This window comes from Furipterus horrens, unplaced genomic scaffold (genome assembly GCF_987537825.1).
Source record: "Furipterus horrens unplaced genomic scaffold, mFurHor1.1.pri manual_scaffold_3, whole genome shotgun sequence".
NCBI lineage: Eukaryota > Metazoa > Chordata > Mammalia > Chiroptera > Furipteridae > Furipterus > Furipterus horrens.
The window spans coordinates 55,413,637-55,430,764 of NW_028327173.1; the positions used below are offsets into that span (position 1 = coordinate 55,413,637).

A 17,128-nucleotide genomic window follows, 5' to 3' on the forward strand; every position below is an offset into this window, starting at 1 on the left:
GGTCACATCCTGAGTCTCTAATCTTTAAATTTCTTCTGAAACAACAGTTTTTTTTTCTAATTTGGAAACCATTAATACTAATTAATATAATTAAGGTTTAGAATTCCCTCATAAGTCTTAAACCTAAAGTAGAGTTTGGGGATTTTTAAAAATTAATAATTATGAAAGTGGAGGTGGAAGTAAAATTGTACTTGTTACTAAATAGCCATTGGGCTTCATCACCACATTAATGAAATGGTGACTGCAAATGACATTAGCTCTTCTCTCCCTTTTTTTTTTTAATTGAACGTATTGGGGTGACATTGGTTAATAAAATTACAGATGTTTCAGGTACACAATTCTATAATACACAATCTGTATATCGTATTGTGTATTGTCTCAAGCCAAGTCTCCTTCCAGCACCAATTATTCTCACTTTACCCCCTCTCTCCCACCTCCTCCCACATGCCTTTCCCTCTGGTAATCGCCATACTACTTTCTGTCTAAGCTCTTAGCTCTTGACAGCAAACACATCCATCCAAGTAGAAAATTTCTTTATTTCAGAGAAGAATTGAAGCTAACTTACCAGACTTAACCATCTTGCATAACCCCCCAAGTCTACAAAATGATACGCTATAAATTGTATTTGTAGTTTTGTATGTATACAGACAATTGTACACATGGTTTTAATGGAATGGTACATTTAGTAATCATTTCCTAGATTTAGCAGCTTTTCCAGTTATAAATGCTCATATTATACTTCAGATTAAAACCAAAATTATTTTTTTCTAAATTTATAAACTTAAATACACATACCTTTGCAGGCTGAGTAATAGGGGACTTGCAGAACTGGCTATAATATGGCCAAGAGTTTTTATTTCTTTTGTATGGAAACTGCATTTCCATATAAGTTAAAAATTTTTCTGGGCACTTGGAGACACAGATCTGTGAAAGAAAGGAACACAATGGTGGGAACAATTGAACTGAACAAACCAAGGAAGTATCTACAAGGTTAGACTTCTAAATCATCCATCATGATAAAGAGCAAGCATCATTTTCCATCTAAGAGACTAAATCAACTTTCTAGTTTTATTGTAAAAAGTGAAATTTCATATACTAGTTACTGGTCTCTATTCCTTGCCCTTTGATATTGATGTTCTGTTAAAACAATAAGATGCTGTACAATGATGGACTTACGCATATTTTAACTTCTGATTTTCAGATAATTGTAGACCTACACGCAGCTGTGAGAAGTAACAGATTCCACATACCTTTCACCCAACTTTTCCCAACAGTAATAATTTGCATAACTATAGTACAATCACATGCCAGGAAATTGATTATGTTACAATCCATTAACTTTTTTCAGATTTCACCAATTTTGCCTATGTAGTGTATGCATTTTCAGGGCTAGAATCTTGCTTCCTTTCTTATATTTGAATAAAATGATGATCTAAAAAATTCCAAACATTAATAGCTTATGTATGTCACTAATAACTATCAGTTCCAGTGAATTCTCAACAATTCTTAAAACATAATTGATGTTTTATTGGTGACCATCAATCATATTATAGTCTTTTAGCAGCACTAGGCAAATGTGGGCAGAGAGGTCACCCAAACAATTACTTCATATTAACGAACTTTGGGGACCTATTAATGCCAAACCAGATCCCTTTGCTAGTCCACAGAGCCATTGTGGAGTGACTGAAATCCAATTAGTAACTCCACAGAGTGAAAGCAGATCCAGAAAAGATGCATTCTACTGGTTTTGCTTTTGTTTGGGAAAAAAATATCGTATTAAGTCATGAAAGCTTAAGTCAATTCTTGCATATACATTTCGACTTTGATAATTTACTAAACAGCTTTGAAAGATAACTAAACTTGTTCCCCTATTGCATACATTTAAATAAATTTGTAAAAGTGAATACTGAAAATATTGATGCTTTCTCAGGTTTTAAATGATTGTAGGAACTATTGGGTTGGGATGATGATGATTCTATACCTACAAATATATACACATACAATGTATACTATAGATATAAAAGTCCTATGTATACAACACACAAAAGAGAGTAATTAAAATGGTACACAGTATGAGTAAAAGTGGTTTGTTAAAGAGAAGGACATTAAATTTCATTCCAAACTCAAAATGAGCTGTTAAAAAACAACATAGCAACTGCTCTTTATTCTCTCCGTCTATCTGCCCAATTTGTTCACTTCAAATAGGATGCTGATTAGGTGCAATCAGCATACGATTAGCCAAAAATGAAGGTCACATTGAGGTTGAGTATCCTAATTGATCACACTCTGTCCTTTAAATGTGTGTGACACATGTCTGGACCATGCTGACAGTTAACAGAAAAATAATAATACATAAAAATATGGCTTTAATCAGTAGATAAACTATTGCCTGGTAGAATAAAAGTTAAGTCTGCATTATTGGCAGCTAAAATGTATTCTGCTTCAATTTTGATTCTTTGAGTAACCACAAAGCAGCACTTATGTAGTTCCTCATCAGTATTTTTATTTCAATTCATATAGGGTTAACATTCCACTACAAATTAGAATTTGGTGAGTGGAAGAGAGTTACATTGAAGGTTAAAACACTATACTTGTTATAAAGAAAGAATGATCCAATAAATAATTTATGAAACAACAAAAGAGCATAATGTACAGGGATTTATTTTTTTTGTTTCATCATGGGGATGATAGATTTGTATAGTATAGCAGAAAAATTCTAAGACTGGAAGTAGGAAGATATTCTTTCCTTCCTTCCTTTCCTTCCTTCGTTCCTTCCTTCCTTCCTTCCTTCCCAGATATTTATTGATCACCTATTCTGAGCCTGTTCTAGGGACTGGGGATACAATAGTGAAAAACAGCAACAACAACAACAGATAAAAGCCCTTGCCCTCAAGCAGTTTACTTTCTAGTAGGGGGAAATAGGTAACAATAAATAAATAAAATTGTTTGTTATAAAATGGTAATAAATGCTATGAAAAATAAAGCTAGAGAGGAGGATGGAGAATGAAAGCTGAGTGGGATTCTAATTTTAATTAGGTAGTCAAGGAAGGCCTCACCAAAAAGGTAACATCTGAAGAAAGACTTGAAGAAGACTAGTGATCAAGCCATAGTCACCTGAAGAAAGACTATGCAGACAGGGAGAGAGCAAAATCTAAGGCTCTGAGGCAGGAGCTTTACTGGATCCTTTGAAGACAAATCAATGGCCAGTCGGATCCAAGTGCAGTGATGAGGGGGAGAGCAATAGCCTATGTGTTCAGAGTCTGACAGCCAGTGAGGGATCTTGTAGGTCATTGTTAGAATTTTGGCTTTTAATCTGAGTTAACTGGGGAAGTCATAGGGGCAGCGGTGAGCAAAGGAGAGACATAGTGACTTGTATTTAACAGGATCACACTGGCTGCAGGGTGGAAAAAAGACTGTAAGGGGTTGGGGTTTGGGGGCCAAAGATAGAGGCAGAGAGTCCAGTCAGGAGGTCACTGAACTAATCTGGGGGAAAAAAATGTGTTCCTTGAAAGAAAGAACAGGTGGTGAAAAGCAGTCTGCCATGAATATTGGGAAGGAGGTCTTGGAGGTTTGAGGCGAAAGGAAAAGGTATGAGATTGTTTCCTAGGGCAGCAAACTAGCAAATGGACAAGGGGTCTGTGGTGCAGTTGTGCAGCAGCAATGAGGACACACTCCAGCTTAGTGGTCCTGAATTTAAGGGACTGTTGTGTAGATTTTTTCCAAGAAAACACAGCTGCCTGGGTTCAGGCATGGAATAGGCAGAGAGCTGCATTTAGCCAGAGATGAGGTTTTGCCAAGGAAATACAACTAAGTGAGGAGGATAGAAAAATTGAGGGTTTACGTAAGGAGTGATTTAAAGAGGGACCATGGAGTGTAAGTCAGGTAAAGAGAGAGATGAAAGCATGAGGGGACTGAGGGACACAGTGAAGGGGTTAGAATCAGCAATTTGTAGGTCCTGGTGAGAGAGAAGAATCATTGCAACGTTAGAAGGACTGATGTGATCAGACAGTGAGATGTTTGAAATAGAGATTACAAAAGGTGGTAATTACTGGTACTGACAAGGTCAAGGACTTGACATGGCAGTGAGTGGCTCTAGTAGAAATCAAGACCTGTGGTAGAGGTGGGATCACAGAACAAAGATGTCAATACCCCAGGTTGGTTTTAGTCTCAGAGGGAAATAAGGTATCAAAAGTCTTTGAGGTAGATGAAGAAGAAAGAAAAAAGGAAGGAAGGAAGGAAGGAAGGTTAGTTTACAAACAAATTCTGGGAAAGATCTTGGAGTGTGGTTTACTAGCACATGGAATCAAAAGAGGAAAGACAGTAGCCTGTAAGTTTTAGAGGTAGTTGTACTGCCAAAGAATTCATGAGTTAACCTGAAAACACTTTTGACAAAATGTTTGAGGTGCTAAATCTTGCACAACAGGAAGAGAGTTTCAAAGCTATATGGCCCCCAAGAGGGTTAGACTCTGGAAGATTCAACTACCTACTCATTGAAATTTGTGCCTTTTGTTCCACTTGTTCCATGGTGCAGAGGAGGCTGTCCTGCCCACATCTACCTTGCTTGATTCCTTTCTTTACTGCATCTAGATGTGAACATGTAAGACTGATGTACCAATGGCATATGAGTAGGAATGCAACATGTGACATTTCTGATCCAAGGCTTTCAAGAGCAGTGGTGCTTTATTAATCCTCCCTGTTTTCTTCTGGCAGCTGGGTGCAGATACTGGAGGCTAAAGGGATGGCAGAGCCACTAGATGAAGGGAACCTGCAGGCGAGTCCCCACTGACCACAATGCCTTTACTGTGCTAAGCCAGTGAAAAACTGAGGTTTGTTACTTCCAGTGCTTAGCTTTCCTGTTTGTAATACTGATCTGGAGAAAACTTTCAGTTCTCTGGGTTGTAGTTTGCTCATTTAAAAAATTAGGTGGTTGGACAACGTAATCACAAGGCTTTTTAGTGATGCTAAAATGATTAATCTTCTTTCCTTCTGTATATGAACAAAGATGAGCTCATGTGTATATCTTCCCACTTTCCATAAATTCATCTTTAACAACACAGAGACACAACACAAATGAAATTTCTGAATTCTTTTATCTGAGAATGGTCAAAATGGCTAACAACACCAGCTAGTTTTTTCTTTTTTCTTTTTTTTTTTTTTTTTTGCCTTACCTGTGTAGTAGGGCACTGTAGGTTTATCAAAACGGAAGGACTGGTGCAGCTGAAAAGGTTAAAATAAAACAAAATGCTCTTGTTCCTGTTAAGAAAACAACATAAAATAATCTTTTTAGTGAACATAGAAATTATCATTTCAGACCCTGTACATTTTTATATAATATGACCTTTTAAAAATTGGTTTCATTTTCTTTTGATAGCTGTAATATAATTCCCAACTTCCTTTTAAACTGCGTAACATTTGGTAATAGTAAAAAGTTGAAAAAAAAAATCAAATCGACCATCAATGGGAGATTGGTTAAATAAAAAATCTACAGCCATAAAATGGAAAACTGCATTGTCATTGCAAATAATGTTGAAGAAAATATTAAATGAATGGAGAAATTCCCAACATATTAATTTTAGGAAGCATGTTATTAAAGAGTATTAAGATATGACTTTATTTTAATTATGCAAAAATAGGTATAACATGATATGCAGAAATAAATTATTGTATCAGAGTGGTGGAATTATATTTGTTTAATTAATTTTTAATATTTTTATGGATCTCCTAAACTAAACATGTATTACTTTGGTAATCTGAAAACCTATATAAATAAATTGAGTAACAGTTCCACTGTGTTCAAAATTATGGTTAGTGGAATAGTTACAGGACAGGTTGATATTCACTAACATTGAGTGAAGCATTGTCCTGCTATTTGCCAAGCCATGGCTCACTTTTGAATCTCAATGTTCTCAGCAGTATACTGGAATAATACCAGCCTTACCGAATTCACAGCGGTGTTGGTAGAACATAATGTGTCATGAACTCAAGAGAAGTGCTTGTCCAACTTTAGCATGCATCAGTAAAATTTGCAGTGTCTGTTGAAAATCATGAATCCTGACTTGTTCTCAACCCTTGAAAGCCCAAATCTCTGGGTATGGAGTCTAGGAATTCAGATTTTTTCCCTATGCTCCCCAATAGATTCAGATACAGATGGTATATAAGCCATACATTGAGGGAAGCCCTAAACATTTGAGAAGAATGTTCCCAGCACCTTGTCAAGTCCTCAGTTAACATAACTACATACATAGCAAAATATATAATAGGCTGTTGAATAATACTTTTATCTACTTACTCAGAATCACTGAGTAGGACTGAAATCTAAATACAAAGAAAACTCTTCACAAAAAACATGGGCCAGATCCTTGTATTACTTCTACCCCCTTCCTGCCCATATGTACATGAGTAAAACACGGGGCATGAGGTAGTTGGAGACAGTGGAGATGGCAGGATACAATGATCTCAGTTAAGAGCATTTTCTAGCCTCTCCTCATTGAAAGGATGATTGTTTCTTCCCAATGCCAAATCACAGAGGGCTCTGAGGAAATCTCCCATAGACACTGGGGGTACCTATAGGGAAGGGCAGGCCAGCATCTCATTTTCCAATTGGACCCTTCTCATGTGGCAGACTTACTAGTCAGCCCTCTGTGCCCATGTTAGCAGGGAGAAATGAAACCCAAAGAGACCACAGAGAGCTGAAAAACCCAAGGGAGCAGGAAAAGCATAGTGTCAAAGTAGCCTGTTATGGGGGGATGTACAGTCAAGTAAATGAGCTTGCATTACCCTGGTGGTACCTCATCTGGCAATAAGAGATGAAACAAAAGGAGTTGGGAGGAGGGCAAGCTAAGCTGATCTCAAATCAAAGCACTATTCAGTGAGGACTTCCCCCAGAGAACTTCCACTTGGACATCATGAGAGGACCAGGCTTTCGATGCTTACCCCAAAGAGAATGATTGATGGCTAGTTAGCTGTGTCTTAGCTGCAGTAGCCACACCATTTGGGATTAGGATAGTGGCCAAAAAAGTGACAGACGTTCCTTCTCTTTCCATCCCTCACAACACAAAGAAGGAGCTAGAACCAGAAGACAGGGAAGAAAAGGGAAATAGTAGACCAAGCCTTCTCTTCTACTTTAAGTTCCCTTGCAAGTTAAAACCTGAGCTGGGAGATGAGAAGATATGAGATTCAAATTTTAGTTTAGACCACACTGAATTTTTTAAACAACAGAGGGTGTCCAGAAAGCAACAGAATCTACCTGAGATGCCAAAGTGGAAGAGAGATTTGAAAGAATGTTGTTAAAGGCAATGATGGGGAAAACAAACACATTTCATGTTCATAATCCCATCAAATTCAGATGGCTCAAGGTCTGCTTAGAAATTCAGACATAATATGCACAAGGCTACTTCAGGTCTCCACCAGAGTCACCTTGGCTCTTTTACCACCCAAGCAGCTATATCATCCACACAGTCTCATGGTGCATGTGATTCAAATTTGTACCTGAGCAAATAAATAAATTAACACATGTCATCAATCACTGGGGTCTCTTAGGAGTAGTTAAAACTGTGAATGGTAAATCAGTAAGTGTCAACAGCCCCCATAGATAAAATTGATTTATAACCTGCAAAATGCTACATAAACTCAAGTTATTCACCAGATTATGTTATCCTCAAGGGTAAGGTTTATATCTTAATCATATTAGCCTAGCACTTGGCTCATTCTAGGTAGTTACCAAATGTAGAATGAATGAGGCAAATTCCACAAAAACTTTTTTCAAAATCTTAGAATCCTTAAAATTCTTAGTTTTCCAGCATAAATTTGTATTCTGTTATAGTCTTACTGATATCCTTAAACATCAGTGGCCCTCAGATTCCTTAGGTACAAAGTAGATGGTGATGGTTGGAGCTGAGCAATTCTGTGGAGTGACTGAGAAAGTAATTCATTATTTAACTTGAATTATATTTCCACCCAGAAACAGCAAAATAGAAGCAAATGCAAACTGCTTGTTTAAGATAACCTACCATGCACTTCAGCTGATCTTTCTTCTTCCCTGAGACTGAAGGAAATATAAGGATAAAGTTTTAGGAAGGAATAAACCTTACTATTTCAGCTGAGGATGAGGAGGATGGGGTCTGCTCACAATCACACAAGACAGTTTAACAAGTGTGAGAAGATAGAAAGTGTGTGAGAGTGTGTTGAGTGATGGATGCACTGCAGTGACTACGGAAAAGAGGGGGACATGGTTTTGCCTATTAGAAATTATGAGATATGTTGGACTCAGAGTTAACAGAAATCTGACCAAAAATGAGAAGATTAATTGAAAGTTTATATATAGATCTACAGTGTAAATCAACATCTCTGTGCTTCTCCTGTACATGTGCACTTGGAATTCTAGCATCCAGGCAAAATAGGCACAAGAGAGCCTTCTTTTGTTGAATGAACCTTCTGGGGACAGCAAGGGCTTCTGTGGTGCTTTGAAAACCGATGCCTGACACCCAGTTTCCCACCAGTTCATGCTGTAGTGAAATCTGACAACCAGCAAAGCAGATCACCCCGAAAAGGATAGAGTCCTCCCTGGAAAACTGACTTAGCAACACAGCAGCGGAGAAAAGTCACACAAGAGACCTGGTTCCTCTTTCTTTAGGAAGATTGGAAATGCTGCTTCACTTACATGCCAAACTGATGTAAAAACCTAAATGGAAAAGCTTTGCCCTCTTCATCTTTCCGTTTCCCTATCTTAAGAGCTCTTACTGGGTAATTGTGCCTCATTAGAACCGTGTTCAAAGTTGTTTTAACACAAGGTTTTTAAGCTGAAGTTTTTGTAGCTGCCAGAAGGTGGCATCAAAATCAACCGAGTTCTCTTTTTAATGGACATCCCAAAGAAAAGGACCATACCAAAAGTATCATGAATAAATTCCCTGAAACTCAAAAGGCAGAAGAAAGTTACAGGTCAACAAAGCACTCCCCTCTTTCTCTTGAGGGCTCTGTTTTATCCATTTTGACATTTTAGAAAACTCCCAGGGTTTCTCCTATGTGCTTTTGGTTAGGCATGGAAAAACAAAGCGAAATGTGACCAAACTCTACATCTGCAATGCTATCACACCATCTCTAAACACGGGCTTTAAGCTCAGGTACAAATGCCTTTGGGAGTCAAAGGTTGCCTTAAGTACATCAGGGCACTAACAAGAACAAATAATTGTTACAGTTTCACAAGTATTTTCTGGACTAAATCTTTTGGGGTGCCTAAATTGCTTACACATCCTCATAAAAATGCATTGCATTTTGGAATGGAAACATATACACACACATTTATTTATTTATTTGCTTGTTTTTACTTAATGATACTTTTTTACCAGTTTATGTTCAAGATCTTTAGGACTGGATTAAACATGTAACATGGAAAACTAATTTCACTGTAACTCTATCAATGTGCATGCTACAGAGCACAGGATTTGGGGTTAGAACATGCTGCTTTGGCCACTAAGTAATCAGCTGAACCTGAACAAGTACTTTAACCTTTATGAATTTCAGTTTCCTAATTTTCTAAAAATAACACTTAGAATTGTTATGAGAATTTGGTTAGATTGTTACACTGAGCTCCACCTTGGGAGCAAAGCTCTCTCTCATCTGTGCTATACTTTGCACTTCATTCACTTAACAATAAATTTAATGAGCACCTACTATAATGCCAATGTTGTAGAGGTTGAGGATACAAAAAGCAAAAAAGACAGAGAAAGTCCCTGATCTCAAAAAAAAAAGAAAAAAAAGAAAAAAGTTGGCTCTAGCAGAGGGAGATAAACAAGTTAACAAATTTACAATCAGGATAATTCATATAGTGGATAAAAATCCAAGACAATAAATCAGTTTTGTGCCAGAAAGTAATGAGGAAAACAGATAGTGGGGGTGAGTGTAATGCTTCAGGTGGGATTGTGAGAATTACACTTTATTCTTAAAGTAGCATACTGCACCAAGCACACTAGACTGAATTCCACGATTTCTTTTTTATTATCTAGTTCCTAATTCAATTTTTCCAGTTTTATTGAGATGCAATTGACATATAACATTGCATCAGTTTAAGATATATAACATAATGATTTGATATACATCTTTAGGAAAATGATTACCACAATAAGTTTAGTTAACATTTACTTTTTCATAAATTACAATTTTTTATTGTGGTGAGAACTTTTAGCATCTACTCTCTTAGCAACTTTCAAACATACAAAACAGCTCATTAACTACAGTCACCATGCTATACATGACAGCCCTAAAATTTATAACTGAAAGGTTTTACCTTTTCACCACCTAAATCCACTGACCACGTGCTTCACCCCTGCACATGTCAGTCACCAGCCTGTTCCCGGTTTCTGTGGGTTCAGTTTTTGTTTTTTTAGATCCTATATATACAAGTGAGATAATACAGTATTTGTCTTTCTCTGACTTGTTTCACTTAGCATAATACAATCAAGGTCCATCCATGTTGTCACAAATGAAAGGATTTCCTTACTTTTTATGGCTAACCAATGGTCTATTATATATAACAGTTTCTTTATCCATTTATCCATTGGTGGACACCTAGGTTGTTTCCATATCTTGACTACTTTAAATAATGGTGCAATGGACATGGAGGTGCAGATATCTCTTCAAGATAGCAATTTCAGTTCCTTTGGATATAAAACCAGATGTGGAAATATTGGATTATATGTTAGTTCTGTTTTTAATTTTTATAGGAACCTCCATATTATTTCCATAGTGGTCGCACCAATTTACATTCCCACCAACAGTGCACAGGGGTTCTCTCTTCTGTGCACATCCTTGCCAGCACTTGTCTTCTGTCTTTTTGGTGATAGCTATTCTAATAAGTGTGAGGTGACCCCTTATCGTGGTTTTTATTCCCTTTTCTCTGATAATTAGTGATTTTGAGTGCATCTACATGTAGTTATTGGTCATCTTTACGTTTTCTTTGGAAAAATGTTTATTCGGTTCTACTGCCCATTTTTAATCAGATTGCTTTGTTTTAATTTTGTTATTGAGTTGTATGAGTTGTTCATACATTTTATATTAACCACTCATCAGATACATAGTTTGCAAGTACTTTCATTGAGTAGGTTGCTTCTTAATTTTGTTAATGGTTTCTTTTGCTGTGCAGAAGCTTTTCAATTTAATGTAGTCCCACTTGTTTATTTTTGATTTGCCTTTGCTTTTGGTGTCAGATCCAAAGCCCAGACCAATGCCAAGGAATTTCCCTCCTATGTTTTCAGGTCTTATATTCAATCTGTAATCCATTTGGAGGTTTTGTTTTGTTTTTGTTTTTTGTTTTATATAGTATAAAGAGTCCAATTTTATCCTTGCATGTAAATAGTTTTCCCCGTATCATTTATTGAAGAGACTATCCTTTCCTTTTTGTATATTATTAGTTTCTTTGTTGAAAATTAATTGACCTTATATGTATGGATATATTTCTGGGCTCTCTATTCCACCAAACTATGTGTCTGTTTTCATGCCAATCCCATACTGTTTTGATTACTGTAGCTTTGTAATACACTTTAAAACTGTGATGTCTTCAGCTTTGTTTCCCTTCCTTAAGATTTCTTTGGCTATTTAGGGTTTGTTATTATTGTTCCATACAACTTTTAGGATTCTTTTCTATTTCTATAAAAAAAAATCATTGGCATATTGTTAGGGATTGCATTGAATTAATAGATTGCTCTAAGTAGTATAAACACTTAAAATATTAATTCTTTCAAACTATGAGCATGGCACATCCTTTTATTTATTTGTGTCTCTTCCATTTCTTTCATCAATGTTTTATAGTTTTCAGTGCACAAATTTTTCACCTCCCTGGTTAAATTCATTCCTAAATATTTTCTTCTTTTGCATGCAGTTATAAATGGAATTGTTTACTTAATTTCACTTTCTGATAGCTTGATGTTAGTGTATAAAAGTGCAACTGAAATTTAGGTATTGATTTTATATCCTGAAACTTTACTGAATTAATTAGTTCTAAGAGGTTTTTGGTGGAGTCTTTAGGGTTTTCTATATATAATATCATGTTATCTGAAAGTAGAGAGACAGTTTTACTTCTTTCCTTCCAACTTGAATCCTTTTATTTCTTTTTCCTGCCTACTTGTTCTGGCCATGTCTTTAAGTATTATATTGAGTGAAAATGGCAAGACTCAGTCTCTTTGTCTTGCTCTTAATCTTAGAAGAAGAGGTCTTCACCATTGAGCATGATGCTGGCTATCAGATTTTCAGATATGGCCCTTATTATGTTGAGGTGTTTCCTCTATGCTCACTTTGTTGAGACTTTTTATCAACAAATGGATGCTGAATTTTTTTTTTTTTTTTTTTTTTGATATGTATGAGACCAAGCGTCCCTGGCTGCTACAGGAGTATAGCAGACAGGTATAGTTAAGAAACAACTTTATTTTGAGCAGGGGGAATGACAAGATAGCACTTAACAGCTATATTGTAGTTTGAATCCTGCTTTGGATGCTGAAATTTGTCAAGTAATTTTTCTGCATCTTCTGAGATGCCCATATGATTTCTAACCTTAATTTTGTTATTGTGGTATATAACTGATTTGTGGATATTGAACTATCCTTGTATCCCTGGAATGAGTCCCACTTGATCATAGTGTATAATCATTTTGATGTATTACTAAATTTGTTTTGATAATATTTTTGTAGAGAATTTTTACATGTATATTCATTAGGAATATTGGCCTGCAATTTTACCTCCTTATAGTGGCTGTGGTATGAGGATAATAGTAGTCTTATAAAATAAGTTCGGAAATGATCTCTCCTCTCCTATTTTTTGGAGGAGTTTGAGAAGGCTTGGTATTCTTTAAATGTTTTGTAGAACTCACCAGAGAAGCCATCTGAACATGGTCTTTTGTTTGTTGGGAACTTTCATTACTACACTCAATCTGCTCAGATTTTTTTTAAATTTCTTAATGATTCAGTCTCTGTAGGTTGTATATTTCTAAATTTATCCATTTCTTTTAGGTTGTCCAATTCATTGGCACATAATTGTTCACAGTACTCTTTTAGGATCCTTTGTATTTTCATGGTAAGTTGTAATGTCTCTTTTCTTTCTCTCTCTTTTAATAAGTCTAGGTTTGCCTATTTTACTTAAAAAAAAAAAAAAAACACTCTTGGTTTCATTGATCTTTTTTTTTTTTTCTTTTAGTCTCTATTTCCAGTCTGATCTTTACTATTTCCTTTCTTCTAATAATCAGGCTTAGTTTTTTGTTTTGTTTTTTTTTCTTCTAGCTTCTTGAGGTGTGAAGTTAGGTTATTGTGTTGTTTCTTGAGATAAGTATTTATCACTATGAACTTTTCCTTAGAAATTCTTTGCTATATCCCATAAATTTTGGTAAGTTGTATTTCCATTTTCTTTTTTCAGATTTAATGTGTTTTATTGATTAAAATATTACATTTGTGCCAATTTCCCTTCCCTCTGCTCCCCTCCACCCGGTGGCCCCCCTCCCTCCAGTTGTCCCCCCCTTTTAGATTATGTCCATTAGTTGTGCATACAGTTCCTCCCAACCTCTCTCCGTCTATTCCATTCCCTCCTACCATGATCCCCAATTCCTATATCATCTCCCTCCCTCTCCCCACTCCCCCTCCCTGTTGACCTCCCCCCAATATGCTTCCCGTACCCACAGTTCCTTTTCCACTCTCGTTGCCTGTTTAGTTTGCCTTTGTTTCATCTCCCTAGCTTCTGTTTTTTTAAACCAGTCCCTTTAACATCTCATATAACAGTGGTTTGGATCTAATGAACTCTATCAGTTTTATTTTGTCCTGGAAACACTTTCTCTGTCCTTCTATTCTGAATGACAATTTCGCTGGATAGAGTATTCGTGGTTGTAGGTTTTGGATTTTCATTACTTTGAATATTTCTTGCCAGTCCCTTCTTGCCTGTAGGGTCTCCCTTGAGAAGTCAGCTGATAGTCTAATTGGGACCCCTTTGTACATAATTCTTTTCTTCTCTCTTGCTGCTTTTAAGATTCTCTCTTTATCTTTAATTTTTGACATTTTGATTATAATGTGCCTTGGAGTGGTTCTCCCTGGGTCCAGTCTCTTGGGAACTCTCCTTGCTTCCTGGACCTGCAAGTCTATTTCTTTCCCCAAGTCTGGGAAGTTCTCCTTTATTATATTTTCACTCAATTTTTCAAGTTCTAGTTCATCTTCCTCACTCTCTGGCAAACCAATGATTCTTATGTTGGGCCTTTTATAGCTGTCCCAGAGGTTTCTGATCCTCTCATTGTTGCTTCCCATTTCCTCTCTCTGCATTGGTTGACTGCTTGTTCCTTCTCCATATTCCAGTTTGTTGAAATGAACTCTGGATTTTTTTTCCTCACCATCTGTCTCGTATGTGGTTTTGTTCCTTTCGTTATGAATGTTTTTCGCTTCTTTCTTATCTTTTTCCTGCTCTTTTGTGAATTCTGTAAGCCACCTGATAACAATGGCCCAGAACTGAGCCTCTGACAGGTTTCTTATCTGTTCATCTGTCAGGTTCTCTATCTGTTGCCTGGTGAGCTGCGCCACCGGGATTTCTATAGTTGTCTGCCTCATTTTGAAAGATGTGTTTTGTTTTCTTGGGCCGGCTGTAGGGGGCAGTGCCTGTGTACGCGTCACAATTCAGCGACCGGCGCCTGTCTGCGACTTATTTCGCAGCCCTGTGGCGCTTTCTTTGGGGGCGGGGGTCCAAGATGGATTCACACAGTTATTCAGCTAGGAGACCGGGATCCGTCTTCCCGCCCCCCTGGGCCTCACTGTTCAAGGCGATGCGGTGGCTGCTTTCCCCAGCGCTGGGGTCGCGCACCGCCAGGGGCTTGACTGCAGCCGGGATTCCTCGCCGGGGTCGCGCACCGCCAGGGGCTTGACCGCAGATGGGATTCCTCGCCGCCACGCTGCTGTCCCAGGTGCGACCGCAAACAGCGCTGCCCTCTAACTTCATATGTTGGGCTTCCGTGTAGTTTTATTTTCTGGAATTTCTAGTTATCCTTTGTTTTGAAGTAGTTGTATTCCTCTCTAGTTGTAGAGGGAGACCTAGCGCGTCCGTCTAAGCCTCCATCTTGGCCGGAAGTCTCCATTTTCAATAAATATATAAAACTCTTTTCAAATTTGATTTCCCTTTTGCTTTCCTCTTTGACCCATGGGTTGTTCAGTAGCATGCTTTTTTAAGCTTCACATATTGGTGAATTGTTTAGTTTTCTTCCAGTAATTGATTTCTAATTTCATACCATTCTGATAAAAAAATGATGCTTGATCCAATTTCAATTTCTCTTAAATTTATTAAAACTTGTTTTGTTACCTAACATGTGATCTATCCTGGAAAATGTTCCATGTGTATTTGAGAAACATTTATATTCTGCTGTTATTGGGAGGAATGTTATGTAAAGGTCTGTTAAGTTTATCTGCTCTGATGGATTAAGTTCAAATGTTTTCTTGTTGAATTTCTGTCTGGATGATCTCTCCATTGGAGTCATACTGAAAAAGTTTCTTGACTTCCAACCAAGATGGAGGCTTAGAGTGACACTCTCTGTCTCCCTCCACAACTAAGAAGGAATACAACTACCTCAAAACCAAAAATAACTAGAAATTCCAGAAAATAAAACTACATGGAAGTCCAACGTGTAAAGTTATAAACCAGTGGTGCTCGTCCAGACAGGTAGAAGGGGTGAACCTGGGACAGAAAGGTCGGGCTGTGCTGTCTATGGTAGCAGCAGGGATAGTGGAGGGACTGCGAGAAATGGCAGGTGAGCAGTCCCAACAGCAGTAGAGACCCATCTGCTCGTGATTCTACTGCGGGGGAAGGCAGACCCCCTTTGCCTCAGACTGTGAGGCCCAGTGGGTGTGGTGATGGAGGAAGAGGCTCTCGATCTCTCAGCGGAGAGTAACGGCAGAAATCCATTTTGGACCCCCGCCCCTACACAAACGCCAAAGTGTGGTGAAAAAGGTTAACAGGTTATGACTAGTGCTCAGGGCATTGCACCTGATAACGTAAGAGATGTGACAGCCCCGTCCAAGAAGGAAAAGTAAATGAAATTGGTCAGAATGACAGGAATAATGATTGAAATACCAGTTATGAAGCTAACCAAAAAACAGATAAAAGAATTAAACGATGAACAAATAGAAAAACTTTCTGAGGCTTAGTTTAGAGCTATAATCATAAGGCAGCTTACAAAATTAACAAAAGATATTGAACACGACAGGGAAGGAATGAAGGCTTTGCCCTGCTGAAATGAATGAAAACACATACAACAAGTGGTGAGAAAACAAAAACCAGAGATCAAGTCAAGAAATCAGAACATGGGGAAGGAACAAACAGTCGACCAGTGCAGAAAGAGGAAACAGAAAGTGAGGAATATGAGGAGAGGCTCGGAAACCTCTGGGACAGCTATAAGTGAACAAACATTCGAATTATAGGATTGCCAGAAAGTGAAGAACAACTAGAAATTGAAAAATTATGTGAACAAATAATGAAGCAGAACTTCCTGAACCTGGGGAAGGGAATAGACTTAAAGGTCCAGGAAGCACAGAGAGTTCCAAATAAACTGGACCCAGGGAAAACCACTTCAAGACACATTATAATCAAATTGTCGAAACTTAAAGATAAAGAGAGAATCTTAAGAGCAGCAAGAGAGAAAAAGAGAATTACATACAAAGGGGTCCCAATTAGACTATCAGCTGATTTCTCAAAGGAGACCCTGCAGGCAAGAAGGGACTAGAAAGAAATATTCAAAGTAATGAAAATCAAACACCTACAGCCACGAATACTCTATCCAGTGAAACTGTAATTCAGGATAGAAGGGCAGAGAAAGTGCTTCCAGGACAAAGTAAAACTGAAGGAGTTTGTCAGATCCAAACCACTGTTATATGAGATGTTAAAGGGACTGGTTTAGAGGAAGGAGGACCAAAACTATGAACATTAAAATGAAAACTGTATCACAACAACCAACAACAGAAGCTAGGGAACTGAAACAAAGGCAAACTAAATAGGCAACAAGTGTGGAAAAAGAATTGTAGATATGGGGACCATATTGGGGAGAGGGCAATGGAGAGGGGTAAGGGGGAAAAGGGAGGGAGATGATGCAAGAATTAAACATAGTAGGAGGTAGTGGAGTAGACAG

The 17,128-nt window shown here is 37.5% G+C and overlaps 1 protein-coding gene and 1 non-coding gene across 2 annotated transcripts in view; both read right to left on the reverse strand.

The window, feature by feature from the left end:
• SLC44A5 (solute carrier family 44 member 5) overlaps positions 1 to 17,128 on the reverse strand; it is an 89,712-nt gene that overhangs the window by 46,793 nt on the left and 25,791 nt on the right. The window contains 2 exon segments of the mRNA XM_090268282.1: positions 796 to 924; positions 5,169 to 5,253. Coding sequence (XP_090124408.1) covers positions 796 to 924; positions 5,169 to 5,253 — 214 coding nt within the window.
• On the reverse strand, positions 12,346 to 12,477 carry LOC150015113 (small nucleolar RNA SNORA63). The gene has a single exon (XR_016510257.1). It is a non-coding gene; the product is annotated as a small nucleolar RNA SNORA63 (small nucleolar RNA).